Consider the following 19241-nt stretch of genomic DNA (forward strand, 5'->3'; position numbering starts at 1 on the left):
CTCGTCGAGGCCGTTAGCTTCTCTTTACGGGGCGCTCGCGCTAAACACTGCGCCATGCGACGCTCGGGCGATAATAATTTTGACAGAAAATGACAACTGTACAAAACTTTTAGAGTGGTAAGGAGTAGCTTCGTGTCGTTAGCATCACACAAAAAGGTACAAAAAATGCGCCCAAGATACCGGAGGAAGATCAAACTTTATTTATTGAAACTGCTTGCATACAAAATATATTGCACTATAACCAGACATGTCCACCCAAACATCTTAAATGCAGGTAGTATGTACAAAAAGAGAAAACAAAGATTAAAATGCCCAAAAAGTGCACACAAGGTTTAACAGCTTTTTGAATTACCCTGGTTTAAGTATCTACAGATGCTCTGCAAGTCGTCACTTTCTGGCAATCTATAGTTGAATAGCCCATAGTGTGAACACCTAGTAGTCTTCAACGTTACCTTCTATAAATTACTGCTGTCTGACATCTGAGCTAACAATAAAAAACACAATTTGGATAGACCTTGTTTTAGCCCAAGACGAACCGCAATGGGACTAATGGCGGTTCATAAGTATCTTTAAATGTCTTGACATACATACCAAATTTGATGTTTCAAGTGAAGTCAGAACAAAGCAGGACCTTTCAGCATTTGGTCCGACTCCACTGTGTTCCGATTAAACAAACAAAACCTTCCCAAACTAAGTCAGTTCTGGTCTATAGTCAGGACAGCACTCAATGTGACAATCACATGCACTCCTACACCCTATAGCCACAGACATAGACTCTCCGCTAATCTGTAAAGTACATACTTCCAATCGGATGTATTTCTACTTTTTGCCCAATTCTCTGTCGAAACGGCCTAAATGTTGAAGGCAGACTCCAAGACCCAACGTTCACTTCCACTAGCTTACGAAGACATTTCTAGGTGAGACACAAGTGGGTTTACAGTGATTGAAGTTTCAGAAGGATTGCTCCTTAAAAAAATCCATCATCATGGTTTAAACAGTTGTATTGGAATTCATATTCATAGGTTCCCATGTAGAAAACGTTGCATGGTTACGTCTCAAATGGCGTCACTTAACAGCCCACTTCCATTTTGGGACCCCAAACGGTTCCAGAGCCACGTGATTGGCCGCAACCAATTCTGTTCATGCATCTCTGCATAAGTCGAAGTTCTTGATAGTTCACCCACTGAGATGAGCTTCATGCCATGAAATGAGCTCTACTGATCTCAGGTGAGTTGCTTAAATGCCAGGTTACTAGTTAACTACGTCACCACCAGTTGGTTAAAATGCTTCCAAAGCAACATCTCCTCAGTGACCTCAACCGGGTCAGCATGCAACAGTCTTCTTTCACTTTAGTGTTTTATAGTTATTTACATACATTGGTCTTGTTCAGCAGTGATCTCCCTAATGATCCAACCCAAACACTGAAATATGTTTCAGCTTTTCTTCCCCACAGAACTAATTCACTCTCCCGGAGGTAAAAAAAAAACAAAAAAAAAAAAACAAAACAAAACATATCCCACCTGAACCCGGAGGCTCCATAAAACAACAACGCACAACCGGAGGTGAAGGGAGTTTCCTCCAATCTGGTGCGACAACAGCGCTAAAATGAAAAAGGTCTCTGAAACATTTATAACACTGTCTAAAAAAAAAACCCCAACTAGATCAGTGCGTACCATCTATCCTGTGGGAGATAAGTCTGCCTGGCAGCACTAAAAGGGTAAATAACAGTTTTTGTTGTTGAAAAAATACCTAGGGTATTTGTAAATGACAAAAATAGGCTGGTTATTATTTCTTTATCTGTACATGTAGAGAGCAAGAAAGTCTCAGGGTTCACTTTTAGCTAGAAATTAAAGGGAGAATCCATCCTACGACATTATGCATGTCGACATACTGTAGGACATAATACTTGCTTCAGGTGAGCCACAAGTGTTTTCTTCAAGGCTGAAACCCTTTATATTAGCGCTAGGGAGATGCTAGTGTAGACTGCAGACATGGCTAACAATCACACACAGCGTCTCTTCAGTTAAAATAGACCTCTGCTATCACTCTATGTTCAGTTGTAGCTCAGAATAAATAAAGTGGTGTTTACCAGCACGTTTTTACACTTTGAAGCAAAGCAAGTCAAAACGAGTTTCATGAGTTTACGCTAAACTAACCGTCTTTGTTGTAGCTGCTCTGGAATTAGCAACACCTTAGCTAGAACATGCTAGCATGTAGCTTCTTCTTTTTCCTTCTAATTTCAGAGTTGTTCACGACTGTTCCTAAATGCAACATGACGAGTCATGAGCTCAACAGCCAAACTAGTCTTTCTTTCTAAATCTAGAATGAGGAAAAAGCTCCTGCAGACCATAAAACATCGAAGGGAGTCACGAAATCCAGACTCCGATCAATTAGCCCCATCGCCAAGTCATATCATTTCATACCCCGGTGATGCCATTTTGTCACGTCTAACATTCTGTACCCGAGTATTAAAATCATTGCGTTGTCAGAATTTTTTTTTTTTTATAGACACTTTTATGAACTATAGTGATGAAAATAAAATAAGCAAAAATACCTCACATCTGGCTGGTAGGTATTTCTTGGGGTGATTCCTCTACGTTTCCTTACAGTAGACTTTGAGAAGATAATGGAGAGTTTCTTACAATTTATTTTGTCAAAGTGAATACAAGCTGAAGGTTTAGCTGGTTCAAAAAGGCCATTTGGCACCCAAATCTCTCCAAATAACCAAAAAATAATAATAATGTAGAAGACGATCAAAACTCTAAAGGTATGAAATGACAAGGGGACTAACCAATCAGAACCCACAAAATTTGCCAACTTATGTATCAAATGGCCCAGAAATGTTTATTTTACTCATCACCACAACAGTTGCAGATTTGGGGGCAACAGAGAATCTAAAGCGTTCATGAATTCTTGATATTTACTTTAATGCTGTCATCGTCATACAGTTTCCATCAATCATTAGGTCAAATTCCCTGAGTGGGTTCAGTATTTTATTCAGTTTTGGGTAGATTTCCATAATGTCAAATGACAACCAACTCCCTCTGCAAAGCTGTTCATATCAACCGTATTTCAACCAAATCCTACTTTACTGCACAGCATTGAGTTTATTCTGAAGAGCTCTAGCATTTAACCCAATATTAAACAAAAACAAAACAAAAAAAAAAATAGCATAAGAGAGCATTTTAAACAATTGTACAAATCTTTTCCTAAACAAATAATGACATCATTATATACAATATGCCATCCTCCCTTCTTGTTTCTTTTTTTTTGTCTTCTTTTTGTTAAACAAAACGCAGATGCTCTACTGACAATACATAGGTTAGTTTCACTGGAACCATTGGCTGATGAACTGGTTGGAATCCTCACCAGAGAAACTAAATGCAACATGGCTGGAGTGTAAACAAGTGAAAGCAAAGTCTTAACATATTAGTGATGGAGAAATTAACATCATACATACGTACATCATAATTCAAAAGGGGGTAAAAAAAAAAAAAAAGAAAAAAGACGACTTCTAAAACAACTCGTTTCATCATTTATTACTCATGTCACCATTTTCTAAAATGTTATAGAAAGTTCTACGTGTCACTGACTCTACGGTGTACGTTTTCAGCTCATGACTGGCTACTCAAGCCAAACGCCTATTTTTTAAAAAATTATGTCAAACTCTACGTAATGTCTTTAAAGTCCAGAAGAAAGATGTTCATGCAATGGAAGTTTAAAAAAAAAAAAAAAAAAAAAGAAGGAACCTGGCCTAATCACAGCCACCTCTTCGGTTCATTTATCAGGTGTTAAAGCGGCATTAGGAGCAGGTTCACTTACCGCTTCACACCCAGAAATGAAACTTTAAAAATGGTGCACGTGCGAGGGCCGAGTGGTCACTCGAGGCCTGCACAGAATTTCACAGATGAGCCGTCAGGCTTCAGTCTGACGCTGTAGATGCAACACCTAGAGGTCCGGCGCTTACGGCAGCCACCGTCTTTAAGCGCTGATACCACCAGACTCCTGAACCTTTACTTCTTTGCAGTCGGACTTCAGCCAAAGCTTTGAGAACTCAAGACAAATGAGTTTTGTTTTTTTTTACCATCTTGAGACGCTGAATTATCCTCCATCCCTGATTTATACATCTAGGTTGTGATGCTAGCCATAATCGAAGGCACGTGTCACAAAATTAAAATTAAGGTTTCCCCTACACACTGAGCTGTCAGAGTTCTTAAATAAAAGTAATCCAGACTTTCCTTTAGAAAGGTTTGTTTCTTTTCAAGAATTGTGTCAAAGGTTTTGCTTTTAGTAGGATTTGTGAAGCAGGCCACAAGAAACTTTAATGTCTAGCTTTGCTAATATGAAGGTTTTGTCACGTCCACCTGTACCGCCTTCGCTTCACTACTATTACTTTACCTAAATTTGACTATTTTTAAAACCATCCCAACATACAAGTACGCGAATCTTGACGAATTCCAACATGTTCTTCAATAGCTGCGTTTCCATTGACTATAAAGTGGTGCATTTCAAATATAAATTCACTTAATGGAAACGGCCATTTCTAAAAAACTTGTTTTTCGGTAAAAAGTTTTTTTGTTTTTTTTTAATCAAAATAGTTCTGTCGCAAAACTGCAATGGAAATGTCTTTTGTTTTTGCATCACACGAGTCATGTGACCAACAAGCGGCTTTTACCACTGGCAGAAACCAAGAAGAAGAAAACGACAGGAAGTATTTGAGGATGACTGCGCGGTATGTATAATGACTGATTGGATGAACAAGCTAATTCACAATTTCAAAAAAAAAAAGTTTTGACAAAGTTTTGCGCACACTTTTAATGGAAACGCAGCTGGTGAGAATTATGAAAAAGAAGACTTGAGTGTTAAATAAGAAAGTCTACGGATTCATTGATAAACCTAGTCTTAGTCATTTTGTCTCCTAAATCAAATCCCCTCTCTAGATTAGCCCATGGCCATTATTGCGGTCGGTTTGAGTTGAGAACTTTAACAGAAAAAAATGACAGTAAATCAACTTTTAAGGCTTTCTCCCCAAGCTAAACCAAACTGCTCTCTTCCATGCAAGAAAATCCACAGAAATCGATGAATACAACGTTAAAATGCGTCATGATTACAGTTCACACCCATCATATTGTTTTGACCTGCATTATGTAAACACTACAAAAAAAAAAAAAAAACTCAGGGACTTTTAAAACAGCCATTTCTCCCATGAAGAATCACAGAATCTCCATCATGCATCATTACGCTGATGATGGTTTCCTTTATAATTTGCCAAATTTACAGACGAGGAGGAACATAAACCCAAGGCACAAACATAAAGGAGCCTCATGGTGACTGAAAAACGAGAAGCTCACAGTTTATGAAAAAAAAATCACAGGCACATAATGACCGCTTCGCTGACTTTCGTAGCTGTAGGAAAATGTCTCGTTTTTGTCGTTTACAAGATGCAGCCAAAATGTGATTTTGACGGGAAAAAAAGGTAAACAGGAAAGAGATAGATCACAAATATGTTGGACAAGCAGAACGGGGGGGGGAAGGGGGCAAAACCTCAGCCAAAAACAACTGATATTTCATCTACAGTTAAGACAAATATGTTTTATAAATGAAAAGACTTGACAAATTAATAAATTAAACAGGAGAACTGTCCTGTTTGAGCCATTTCATCTGCCCTCCACTTAAGTGGACTCTTTTAATGTCAGTAAATAGAGCCAGAAACCAAAGTAAAATGCAGGTTAGGAGTCGTCACCCGACAGCTCTTTAGTACCACCCTGTGAATCAGTGCAGTATCGTCTAAAACCAGTGCAGGCGTGCTGCGATGAATCCGTATACGAGCATCAATCTTATTTTACAGGCTGGAGCCATGAGTCAGTGTTTTTTTTTTTTTACCTTTCTCTCATTGTATCAGCAATCTGCTCACAAGAGAGGTGGAGCGTTTATTTTATTTTATTTTTTTTTTTTACAAAATGACAGTTGACATCGACGTAGTACAAACCTAGACTTTTGGAAGTTGCTGCTGAGTTTTAATTTGCTTTTTTTTTTTTAAAAACCCAAAACAAAACAAAATAGAACAGAAATTTCACACCAGCTGGCCTCAGGTTTAAGTCTGTATGCTTCAGAAGAGACGGGGTCCGACAGCTTACAATATTTAGGCATCAAACCAAACAAAGGCCTTTTTAAATAACAGCGTGATGTAGAGCGTCGCTTTTAGGAGTGCCTACCTGTTTGTATTTCAGTGTGGGGAAAAAAGGTAGAAAATCAAAGTAAAGTGCCATCTGCAAACATTTTTTCCCCCACAACCAAACGTCTTCCCACCAGGACGAAAAATAAAAAAAATCTCAGATTTGCTACTTTTTTTTTTTTTTTTTTTGAACAGGTTCGGTGTAGAAAGCTGGTTTTGGGTGACTTTGAAAATGTTGGATTTTGGGAGTTTTAGAGAAGCAAAACATGTTTCTGTACCAGTGGGGGAAAGGGATATGTTTGGACACAGCGAAGTCTGCAATCATCTCTAAGAGTTCAAAACGTTGAAACTTTTTGCCAAATGGATGAAATCGTTTCCACAGATTTCTGCCGCCGTCGTCGTCGTTCCCGTTTTCTCGTGCGAGTAAGCCCGAATGAGACCGAAGGGGGAACAAAAAAAAAAAAAACTCCCCAAAAAATACATATTTGTGGTGTTGATGGAGTGAATTGGGAACGTTTCCCCCCCCCCCCCCCCTCAGCTAACCCTTCTGTCACAGAGGAGCTTTCGTCAAAACCTTCTTCTTCTCGTCCTCTTGTTCCAAAACAGTCCAGAGAAGAACAGGAGACGGCAGCAGGCGGGAACGGATCAAGACTTCGCTAAACATTTCCATGCCGATGGAAATGAGTGTCCTCTTGCGTGCGACAAAGACGAGAAAAAGACAAAAAAATAAAATAAAATACGCCAGAAACTATAAGATGGTGTTTGAGAAGTTGCCTGTGTGTGTGTGTGGGCGTGTGTGTGTGAGTGTGTGAGAGAGAGAAGGTCCTCAGTGGGTGCGTCTACGACACTCCGTTCACCAGCGCCGGAGCGTCCTGTTTGTCCTTCTTCATCCCCCGGTCTCTCAGGGGTCTCTGATGGTGATGGCGGGACTGGCTGTCCCCGCCGACGGCGATGCCACTCTGGGATGAAGAAGGTCCTCCTCCTCCTCCTCCTCGGCCGCCTGATGAGTGCTGCACGCTGCGCTCGTTGTTTCCGTCCACACGGATCTGCGGGGCAAAACAGAACATTACATCCGCTCCCACACTCCCGTGTTTTTATTATTAACATATTCATACCTCATGACTGTAACTAGAGATGCACCGATTTCATATCAACACCTGTATCAGTACAGATACTGAACAAAATTCTTTCTGTGACAATGTGCCTGATCCAGGAGGGTGGATCTATTCAGTCTAATTCTATGCTTTGTGCTCTGATATCATGCTTTATTTATTTATTTTACTTTGTATTTAGAATTTTTAGTTGCTCTTTCTGAACCATTCGAAGGAAGGTTTTCTGCTGTTTATTTTAGTCAACCTGTTGTTTTTAGTTTCTCTTTTATTTTCCATTAGACGTTTTGCTCCTAACTGGACTGACTGGACAAATTAAATTTGTTTTGTTTTTACATGTTTGGCCATTTTTGTGACGTTATTGGTGTACTTAAGTGTGCTATACTGGTGCACAGTTAACAAATAAAGGTGTAATTTGGTACATTTATGTCTGTATTTAAAAAGAAGAAGAAGAAGAAATGTTTTAAATCAATTCAGTTGTTTTTCTCTGTCAGATTGGTATCTGAGAGAGATACCAGCAAGAGTTCACCTGCAGTGTGTCTTCCTGGCCTCGAGGTTTTGGGTCCCTTACATGACGAGGTCTTGGCTCGCCCCACTGCATGTCATCACCTAGGCAACACAAAAACAAATACTTTTGACTAAAAATACCTTTTAGTCAAAACAAATCATAAAATGGTGACTGTGTATAATAAACCTAAAGTGAAAAGCGGCTTTATTCCGAAGACAATTTAGATTATGGTTATCAGCTAAAAAAAAAAAAAAATCCTTATTCAGATTGGAAAAACAGCATTCATGTAGTCAATTTAAAAAAATGCCACTTGAGTTTTGAGTGGAGCATATTTACAGACAAAGGTGTTTATATTTGAAAACACTAAAGTTAAAGATTAATCAACTACTAAATTAGTAGACGATTACTGAAATAATCGACTAATCACAATTAATCCGATTAATCGTGTGAGCCCTAAACACAAAGATACGTATTATTTCAGGTTGCTAACCTCTTTCTAGCAGAGGAATAACAATAATCACCTTTATACCCTCCCAGTCCTCTCCCTCTGCCCCCGCGGCCTCTCAGGCCCCCCCCTCCGGCTCGTTTCCTGCCGTCTGTCCGCCTGGGCAGGGACCCGCCTCCCGTCATCAGCTCCTCGGTGGGAGCCAGGGACCAGTCGCTCAGCTCCTCTCGGTGGTCTGACTCCGTCTCCGAAGCGTTGGACGCCTCCGAGTTGGTGCCTGTGGAGTCGAAAGTCAAGAGAGTTTACGGTAAACGAGGAAGTACGACGAACCGGCGCATGAAGAAACAGGAAGAGTTACGGTGAGCACACCTGAGGTGAACGCCGCCCCGCCCCCTCTCCGGCCCCGTCCGCCTCTTCCTCCCACGTAGGGCTTCCCACCTCCTGCTCCTCTGCCCATCCCCATTCCCATCCCGTTATCGAACACATAGGATTTGTCTTTGGGGTTTCGGGGGCCTGCCCCACCCCCTCCGCCCCCGCCCCCTATCTGTCGCAGCTGCTCGTCAATCTGAAGGCGCTCCAAGCGCAGCTGGTCCACCTCCTGCAGACAATGAAACAGGAAATTACATTTCCAGTAAGAGGACACAGTCCTGACCAGGTGTACCGGTGTACCTCAAGAAAAACAAAAAAAAACTAGGGTTGCATCGATTGCAGGTTTTTGGTCGATCACCAATCTTTAGCACAATTTCTGCGATTTCTTTTTAAATTTGGTTTCATTTAATCTTTTAAAAGAAATTTAAGACTTTTAAAGACCACCATGAATGAAATTTAAGGCCTATAAATCAACAGAAAACAAAAGAAAAATGTTATATTTTTTATGAAAAATTGCATTTGTCAGGGATAAATTTGCACTTTCTCACGATACACAGAAAAAAAGCTAGCTAGTTAGACAGCAACAGTTTATTAGCAGCTGATGAACTTAAAGTCCCCTCAATTGCATTTAGTCACAAATCGTCCCTACATAGAATATACTAGCTGAAACATTTCAGCCACAACAAAGTTAAAGACCTGTAATAAACGCATTTAAGGGCAACTTTGATCTTTTTTTTATTTTAATTTGAGATATTTTAAAGGCCTTAATTTTACATACAAGAATTTGACACTTTAAGGCTTTTTAATGATGCGTGGACAGTCTGTTTAAAAAGCCTGACCTGCCAACTCCGATTTTGGCTGATGCCAATTTTTCTATCTGAAAAGTTATTAAATATTGATTCTGTCAAGGAATGGCTGATTTTCAGATCTTTACAGAGACAACATAAGATCGGAGGATGGGATTGGTTGTATGCGTAACTATTGTCAATCTCCCAAAATTAAGGAAATTGTTGCAGATTTATCAATGCACACCTACACAACACTATTAATCTGTCTTCTGGGAAGCAACACACACCTTAAGGTAATTGAGGTGATAGTCCAGGAGCACTGTTGCATTGGAAATACTTTCCTTGGTCCCCACAAACACAAATGGCACCATTCCCTGAAGAAAAACATCAAACACGGTTTGATGTGGAAGAGATGGGAAGAAAATCCAGAAACTGAGGCGTTTTCATCCCGGCACCACTGACCTCATCTGCTGCTGCCGCGGCCGCCGCCGAGGGCTTCTTGTCGTTCTCCGGCTCGATTCGAACCCTCACCACACCGGACTTATCCACCACTTCCTGGATCAGCTTGCCGTTCTTTCCGATCACTTTTCCTGCAGGGGGTCCGAATCCGGTCAGTGGCGAGAGAAAGCAAATATGAACTAAAGAGTTGGAGCGCATGATCTCATTATGCTCACCGACTAAGTTTCGGGGAACTTTGATGATATCTTCGGAAAACTCCAGGTAGCTCCTAGCTATTCGGACGGCATCCTGGTCCTGGGAAAAGCAGACCGATTAAAAGGTTGTTACCCTCTTCATCACGTAGTACCTCGTTGGTGTGGCAGTTGATCTGGAGAAGCCCTCCTACCTCCCCGTATATGTGGAAGGTGCAAGTCTCTTCGTCCAGGTCGATGTTGGTGACTCCAGGGACTTTTCGCGCCTGCTGAATGTTGGCCCCGTGAGTCCCGATGGCCAGACCCATCAGGTCGTCCCGAACCGCAAACTGCTCATGAAACCGAGACGCCAGCTGTCTGGAACTCTGAAACAAACAAAACTACATCAATAATTTGATTGGTTTGCCGTTTATGGGGAATATCCACAACCTTTTACGTATTTTGCGGCTCTAAATAAAACAATGTTTAATTCAGCTGGACTGAATACAAAAAAACTCTTCCAATTTCAAAGGATTGCAGACTCCTGACCTAAAATCTTAACAAAAACAAACAGATGATCAAATCAAAAATCAAATCAAATTTTATTTGTATAGCACATTTCAGCAGCAAGGCATTTCAAAGCGCTTTACATCATTACAAACACAGAAACACAATGCAACATAGAATCAACAATCAAAACACAACATTAAATCAAATTCCATCAATAAATTTGTAATTGATTACGTTTCAAATACAATCCTAAACAGGTGGGTTTTAGTCGAGTTTGCTTGTCACCAGAGTGAAACCATCTGAAAAGGTGTGAACAGTTTTGTAAGCGTACCTCCAGCTGCCTGCTGGCCTCCTCGTTCCGCATCATGAGCGACAGTTTGGTGCGGAGGCTCCTGAAGTGCATGTCGCTCATCATGTTGGCCCGCTTTGTCGTGACCTCGTTCATTGACTGCAACAGGAGGTAAAGCTGGATTTTTACTCACATCCACAACACAGGCGGACGACTATGAACGTTAAAATCTGTTGACGAACCAAGATGACCAGCTGCTTTTTCTCAGAGTCGTAGGTGATGTTGAACGCGCCGACGGCCTTCTTGAAGTCTTTGTGCGCCGACTCCTTGGAGCACCTGGAAACGCGACGTGCGAGACAAGTCGTTATGTTTTATTTTTGTTTGTGTTAATAGAACTGAAAAGGGCGGTGTGGGTTATGAATGAGACTTGCATCTGTCGCAGGTCTTCAGGGACTTCCAGCCTCATCTTGATGAAGGTGTTTTTGGTGGCTGGCTTGTTCGGGTTGACCGGCCGTAACCGCTCCAGCGTCACGATCTCGTTCAGCGTGGCGTCGCACGCCGCGTACTCGATCACGTAAAACTGAGAACAGGAAAAGGTGAGGGTCAAAGGTTCCTAAAGGAACATTTACAACAGACGATCAACGTTTTTACCAAACTAAAATCTATTCTAGAGGTTGAATAAAGACATGTGGATCCCGCCGTACCTCTCCTTTGACCATGCGAACCTTGGCCAGCCACCATCCACACGGCTCCTTGTCATTCGCTCTGGAGTACACCTGACAAACACACGCAGTTCATTTCTCAATAACCTTTGCATTGATCCTCAATAACTTGCATTTTAACTCCATTCTTTGCGTTTATGTTTTAGCAATTCTTGAAAAGAAAACGGAACTATTCCCACCCACCTCAACTTCATCACTCTCATTTATCTCTTTGCTGAAGCCCGTCGGAGGAGGGAAGCGAACGTCCTGGAACGGGATCTGACGCTCCGGCTGCCAACTGGGACACGCAAACAGTAAAAACAGACTTCATAACATTGGCCTAAGATGAAAACACAGCCATTATGTTTGCCTTTTATTACATTACTCACTTGTTTTCAAATGCCACAGTGACGGATCCCTCGTGGACGTCCTTCACAAAAGCCTGTGGAGCACAAAAGAAATTAATGGTTACCACGATGCATTGTTCTGGTACAAAGAAAAAAGAAGAAAATATAAAACTAAACAAGCCTCTGCCACTAATGCAACTGATTTATTAAAAAGAGGATTATTCAGACTTTTTTCACAAAAATCAGACTTTTTTTGTAAAATTCAGATTCGTCTCAGAATTGACTCTTTTTTTATTTTTTGCAGTTCTGACATTTCCCGCAAAATTTTTACTTTCTTTGCAAAATTCTGGGTTTTTCCTCAAAATGTTGACTTTAATTCTCCTTAAAGAATTATTTTCTTTTTTTCAGTGGCTCTAATCCTCTTCCACAGATTCCGTACGACATTTGACTCCAGTTTGACTGCATCTCGCTACAATCTGCATTCATGTGCATAAAAGACTGCAAATAGGACACATCCTGCCTGTAAGGAAACGACTAATTCAAAGATTCAGAGTGTTGCCTGAGGAGTAGCACTGGGTTTAAAGGCTTGCAGTCAGAAACGGATGAAATCAAGCAAAAACAGAAGCTTCCCATAAACCTCTGAAATAGTCAGTGAAAGCTTTCTTAAAACCTCCCAGAGTTGTAGAAGTCAACAGAATTACAGTGAAGGAGTCACACTAATCCAAGTAAAAACTAACAAATGTTCATGTAGTGAAGTGTTGGCGTTTTCTGCCTGCCATCATTGGTGTGCATTTGCACTAGAGCTGTTTAGTCCGCTTTAATCGAAGTCCAGCTTATTTGCCTACAAAGTGTAGTTCTTTTGTGGAGGTGTGAATGCATAGTCGAACTCTGATGTGGACCAATAAACTGAAAAACCTAGGTCTTGATTCGGTGGAAGGGAACTCTGGTGCGGTTCAGATGCAATCACCAAGCACACCGTAGGCCGCTCCGAAAACAGGAAGTGGACAATAGTGTAACCAAAACAAACGGACCAGTCTAGCGGTAATGGGAGAAATTACCAAACACAAAAGAGAAATCAAACAACCGCTAATTTCTGATGTTTCTCCATTTTTGTTTACATTTCATGAAGAAGGAAGTTGCTTTCAGTGCCTTCTTCAGACGTTTTTGTGCCGTTTCCTTCACCGTTTCTTGGTGCAGCGTCACCGCAGGCGAGGAGGGGAACAGGTTTTTCAAAGGCTTTAGTTTGTTTGACAAAGTGCAGTATGAAAGACAATCGCGTCAACTGAAAATGGAACAAATGTTGCAGTTTCGGTCCCCAATTGAACAGAGTCAACCAGTAGGCCTGTCACGACAAACGATAAATCAATTAATCCTACGATAAATTAAAACTATCGACGTCATTTCAATTATCGGCATTATCGTCTCTTCCGGCCTTTTTCTCTTTCTGTTGATGACACCGAATGAAAAAAGGCTCAACTCCGGTGCTCTCCACTGACTCTCCCTTCCTCGTTCCCTTAGTGTAAAGCCCAGCGCAAACTACACGATCTTAGAGCTGTCGGCCCATTTTCAAAACCTGACAGACCACACATTAGCCGACAGAAATCCTAGGTATAACGGTTCGATCGGGTTCCATCCTGCCGTGTGGTGTCCAACAATGGGCACAAAATAATGGCTAAAAGTTCAGTTAACTAATTTTAAAACCAGGCATTAATCAATGCTTTACTACAGTCTACCTGCAATGCATGTGGCTAGTGTCAGAGTAAAGTCCTGACTGAATGAAAATCATTATAACCTGTTTACGTCACGTTAACGAAGAACAGCTGAAAAGTTACCGGGTTTATCAACTGCGGTAGCAATTTCGTTCCAACTCCTCTCCTTGTCATTTCTATATTCTTTGCATGTTGAATTAACATTAATGTTGTTTCCACATATCATCTCCAATGTCCGCTGGACTTCGGGTTGCGCCGTGTCAGCTGTTTGGGATTCCCATCTGTAATTTCCCCTCAGAAAGCGCGGAGGAGAATCCGCGCTTTCTGATTGGCTACCTGTCACATTCAACAGGCTGCGTTAACTCTCCCAGTCGGGGAAAAACCCTGATTTGGATCGGAGCGGCAACGACGATCTACCGTAACACACCACACAATCTTAGAAAGACCAACGTTCTTCTCAAGATTGTTGTAAGGGGAAAAAAGGAGCAAAAAATCATGTAGTGTGAATTATTGCATCAGGTAGTCGATGTGCCCATTTTCTCTATTTAAATCTAATTATTACTGAAGGGCAACATAGTATACAGACTTCATAATCTGCAGTCTTTAGGTTGAATGCAGTATTTATTTCCACTTTGGCTTTATGGTGTTTAGTTTTTATCAAGTACATTTTTTGTTAATGGAGACTGAGAATCCATTTTGTTTTTGGTTGTTTTGTTTATTGTGTTTATCAGTTCCAGTGTTAAATATTCTTTTGAAAATAAAGTGTATCTAACTTTGGCAGGAAATCGCATGCATTATTACGTCATTTCCATTAAATCAGTGTAAAAAGGTCTTCAAACAATATTATCGTTTATCGCAATAATTTTTTGAGACAATTAATCGTTTAGCAAAATTTGCTATCGTGACAGGCCTATCAACCAGACTATCAAGTCTGAAAACACACCAAGAACAAGATTTCTATTACATTAACTCTCTCACACACACACCAAACGTTTAAAAACCGTAAAAAAAAAAAACGTGGGGGTCCACAGCATTACGCCTGTCGGACTTTAAAAGACCACCAGAGATGTTCCTAAATAGGCTACATAAATGAGTACACACACACTAAACACTTGTCTAATGTTTTTAATCAAGCTCCTGTTGCAATTCAACATCCGTCACAAAAGCATTTTAAATTAACTCTATAAAAGAAACTGAAATATCTGACCAATTCTTACTCGTGGTTTTCCATCACTTAGAAGATTCCTGGCTCATACAGATGGAGAGTTTTTTTTAGCGTTTGACAACATTCTGAACGTTTAGGTTTTAGTATCTGTACGTTTCCCACAGGTCACACCAAAAAATACTAGCTTCTGATTTGGGAGTGTGATAAAGAGTTATTTCACAGATTTTTGGCATCTAAACCAGTTTGGGTAAACATCACTTCAAAATCCATAGTTACTTCTAGGGCAACATACATGATGAGAAGCAAAGTTGCTATTATTTACCATTAAACTGGACTTTAGGGCAACGTCTTCAGCCTGTGCTAAGGCAACCAACTAACATGGCTGCCAATTGACATGAGGAACTCCTTAGACTTGTCAGATCTAGATTGGATTATTCTTCTTTAAAAACTTTGGTTTTTTAGTTAACAGTTTCAAATCTGTGATTGAATTATTTTATTTGTAAAGCTAAAGTGCTAGCCAGTTTTTTCAGCTCCAGTTTAGGAAATACAGGGACCAATTTAACCCCGATCCCAGATGCCTAGAGCCCACTTGGGTATTCTGTAATGTAGATTTTTATTTTTTAACAACAGATTAAGGTTAAGGGGTCAATAGCGTCAGCATTTTTCGACCAATATGTAACCATTTTCATAACTGTCAGACTGGCAAGTTACACGGCGTGCAAATAAGTGCCAGAAATCAACCACACAGCATGGTAGGAAAAGGCATAGAGTTGTAAAGGAGAGAAAGAGGAAGGTATAACAAGATGTCAGTGAGGCGTGCCGTGATGTCCAGTATGGAGAATTAAAGGGAAAAGCAGAGCTGGAGGTGGCATAAATGTAGATTCTCATTGGATGGGATAAAACTGAACTGGTTTGTATATGAAGGATGTATATGTACGCTGGTGTTCGGGTGAGATGGATGCAGATGAGCTGCTTTTGTACGTTTTAGGACAAGAATCCCCCTTCCCAAATTGACACTTTATAGTGCGTGCGATCTGGTTGCAATGCCGAAATCAAATATAAAATGGACATTTTGTTCAGTAACGTTGCTTCTGTGGAATACAGCATGCTTGTTGATTTACAGCAGCTAACTTTTATGAAATGCAACACATCTTAGATCACACACTGATTGTCAGAAGTGTGGCTCACTTCAGTTATGACCAGTGAGATATCTCCTGACTGGCAACCTGCATCAACAACCCAGTCTGACCAGTTCATTTACAGCCAGGAATACCTTTTACAATCAACTTTAATTAGTCTCTAATAAAGATATTTTTTTTTTATTACTATGGGTAATTTTTTTGGTCAAGGGCTTAATAACTTAACAGCAAAATGTAAACAACAACAATAATAAAAAGTCATATTTAGTTAAAAAAAAATGGGACTTTACTAGCCTCTAGTAAAAAGAGATATAGATTTTTTTTTATTATTGTGTGAAGCCTTTATTTATTGGCTACCCAAATACCAAATGATATTTTGTTGTGGTGTGGAAAATCTCAAACAAAGCTAATCATCTCAATTTAAATATGCCTGTTTTATCATATTACAGAATATAGAGTGCTAACCTGGATTTCTTTAATCGTTTACTTGATTTACACCGTCAACTCAAAGCCTAGAAGCTCAAAAAACACACCAACGTCAGTCGTTTTTCATACATACTTGAAAAAGAAAAACTATTAAATCCAACTCCATCGATTTCAAGACTGGGTTCTAATTCAGTCTACTAGTAGTATTAGCATAATGTGATTTGTTCGTTCGCCCACCAAGCAGCCATTGCTACAATTTGTTGCTCATTTATTGATCATCTTGGCTGAAACATCAATGTAAGTTGAGTTGTGAGCATCTGTGAGAAGCTCTCCTCTTCATCTCTTAAACGGATACAACCACGTAGCCTAAATTAACCGTTCTGGTTTAGCAGACACCCGGCCGGGATGTGGACGTCAATCAAGTACGGAGGGAAACACAAATAAAACGTCAAAGATTTTGTCTTCTGGTTTATTATTGCACCGATCTAGGTGGAGGCTGGTCACAGAGAAGAGGCCCACATCCACCAACAGGCATCGGAGAGCTAGCTCGGCGCTGTTATTTTTTTGTTCTTCATTGTTTATATTTGAACAAACTATGGCAACTGTAGCATAAGCGCGGTGTAATTTATGTAACTTACCTTATAAAAGGCTCCACTTGTGCCTCTCACTTCCACTACAAGCTCCTCCATGACGCAACTTATCACAGCTCGCTAGCTAGCTAACTACAGTTAGCAATGTTAGCAGCTAGCAAGCTGGCTAGCCCGCTGCTAGCCAAGGTAGAGTTTCCAACCGTGGGCTTCCCTGCTTTGTCAAATGACGCTTTCAGCTGGATGCAAGAAGGGACTAAGGTAACCGTGCGCGACGGTGACGTTGTTCTTCGTTTCGCACCGTCCGTCAATTCTCTGTCTGCTCGTCGCGGCTTTTTAATTCGGAGCGAATAAGAAAATGAAAGGCAGATGGCTGTCCAAGTTAGCCCGTGGAGTTAGCTGGTTTATGTTAATGCTGTGTGATTAGTCGGGAGGCAGCTACTGCTGGCTGGCTGCATCTCTCCATCATGTGACGTCTACCCTTTCTTCCTCGGCTGCCAACCGAAGCTGCTCTCACTAAAACATGCCTCTTACTGCTGCCCGCGGGTAAGAAGGAGGAATACATCCAATATAATCCCAAATGAATTAATTTAAAATGTTTGTTTACATATAAAAAAATAACAAAATTTCAGTTTTTTACCACCAGCTTTCTCCTGGTGTAATGTGGATAATATTCCAACATATATTTAATGTATTGGTGTATTTTACTGCTATAGTTTTCAAAATTTGATGCAAAGTACCTCTGGTGATACTTTGTATTTTGTGGGACATGATACCTTTTTGTATCAGCAAGATCAATAATATGTAGACTACAGTAGAACTAATAAGTTGAGGTGAAGTAAATACAGGGCCTGTATCACCGATGTCAATACTGCTACCGATACCGATACTTTTTATTATCTAGGTGTTATATATTATCAAATTTCTGGCCTTTGGCTGTTTTTTTCTTTGAATCATTTTGTTAAAATTCTATAGAATTTAGACAAAGTTTATAGGTGTCTACAAAATACTTTCAGAACATGACAAACAAGAAACATAGAAAAACCAAACAAATGTGTGCATTTTTTTCCCTAAACAAATAAAGTGCAAAAAATACATAATTTGAGAGCAAATCAAAGCAAAATCTTTTCTGAGGTAGCATTGAGAAACTACGATATAAAAATAAAATAAAATTTGAATCTGAAATTAAAGCATCGATCTTATCAGTATAAATCCAATACGTAGTTTTGATATTATTGATATTTTGGCTCAATCTGGCCAATTATTCTAATAACAAACCCAGACAATTACAAATATGCTCCAACCATGTTGATTTTTGATTTAAATAGCTGCATATTTTAAAGATTTGCTAAAATATTTTTTTTGTTACCTAAGGACATAAGAACATTATGAATCATATCAAAATCTTTTCCACCTTTAATTTGTTAAATTGAAGTGAAAGAAAAAAACATGTGGCAAGAGAAAAAAATGTGTCAACTATAAAAAAAAAAAAGCTGCACTAAACTGCTTGCACTTGTATGCACACCTTCACATTAAAACTTTGTCCTGGCACCTTTTTATTTATATTTATCACGCAGTCTTCTTGAGTTCACCACTGGTAGTGAACAGCTCAGCTCATGTGAGACCTTGAAGTCATTTGCTGGCTTCAGACAGTGATATTTTTAACACAAATCTGTTCTCTAGAGAAGAAAAAAAAAGACAAACATGATTTTGAAGGAATAGCAGAATGTATTTTTCCTTGTGGCTATCCAATATAGGAGTACCTAATTTAGGCTTCCTGAAAAGCAGAGTGTACTCTTTGTACCAACAAATTTTTGATCGATTTGACAATAATATTTTGTTTGAAGAGACTGATTGACATGACTCGGCTGTTACCTGTGTTTTTTGGTACAATTTGCACTACTCCTGAGTAGGGGTGGGCAACATGAACGATGATAATGATCCGCCATGACATGCAGTATAACATTTATTACTTAGTTTTTAGGTAACTGTATGACTGTATGAGCGCCACAAACACAAATGCTTGTCGTTAAATGAGCTTCTTCGGGATCCCACTAACTTAAAGAAATTTGATTTAAACTGCACATGGTGATTGCATTTCATCCTATTTACTGATGTTCTCGTGAAACAAACGGTGGAGAAAATGTTGAAAACGAAAGACATATCTGATAATGCTCAGTTTGTTCCAACATCATTAACTGAAATTTATTGAGACAACGATAAATCAAAATTCTCATCATATGAAATTTATCACAATAAATAATAAATGATAAATACCCACCCCTACTCTTCACACTGGGAGGAGCTTATTTGGACTACCTGAACTCAAAGAAGGAAACCGAATC

The 19241-nt window shown here is 39.9% G+C and overlaps 1 protein-coding gene across 1 annotated transcript; it reads right to left on the minus strand.

Annotated features, from left to right (window-relative positions):
• Nucleotides 1-179: 179 nt before the first annotated feature.
• fmr1 (fragile X messenger ribonucleoprotein 1) lies at nucleotides 180-17384 on the minus strand. The gene is made up of 15 exons (XM_032554803.1): nucleotides 16948-17384; nucleotides 11913-11965; nucleotides 11728-11821; nucleotides 11527-11598; nucleotides 11254-11402; nucleotides 11065-11158; nucleotides 10865-10981; nucleotides 10239-10409; nucleotides 10069-10147; nucleotides 9857-9984; nucleotides 9682-9768; nucleotides 8607-8835; nucleotides 8314-8514; nucleotides 7814-7893; nucleotides 180-7221 (listed from the first exon to the last, which is right to left on the minus strand). The coding sequence occupies exons 1-15, from the start codon at nucleotides 16996-16998 to the stop codon at nucleotides 7015-7017; spliced, it is 1812 nt and encodes a 603-aa protein (XP_032410694.1). The 5' UTR covers nucleotides 16999-17384; the 3' UTR covers nucleotides 180-7014.
• Nucleotides 17385-19241: the final 1857 nt, after the last annotated feature.

Source organism: Xiphophorus hellerii, chromosome 23 (assembly GCF_003331165.1).
Source record: "Xiphophorus hellerii strain 12219 chromosome 23, Xiphophorus_hellerii-4.1, whole genome shotgun sequence".
NCBI lineage: Eukaryota > Metazoa > Chordata > Actinopteri > Cyprinodontiformes > Poeciliidae > Xiphophorus > Xiphophorus hellerii.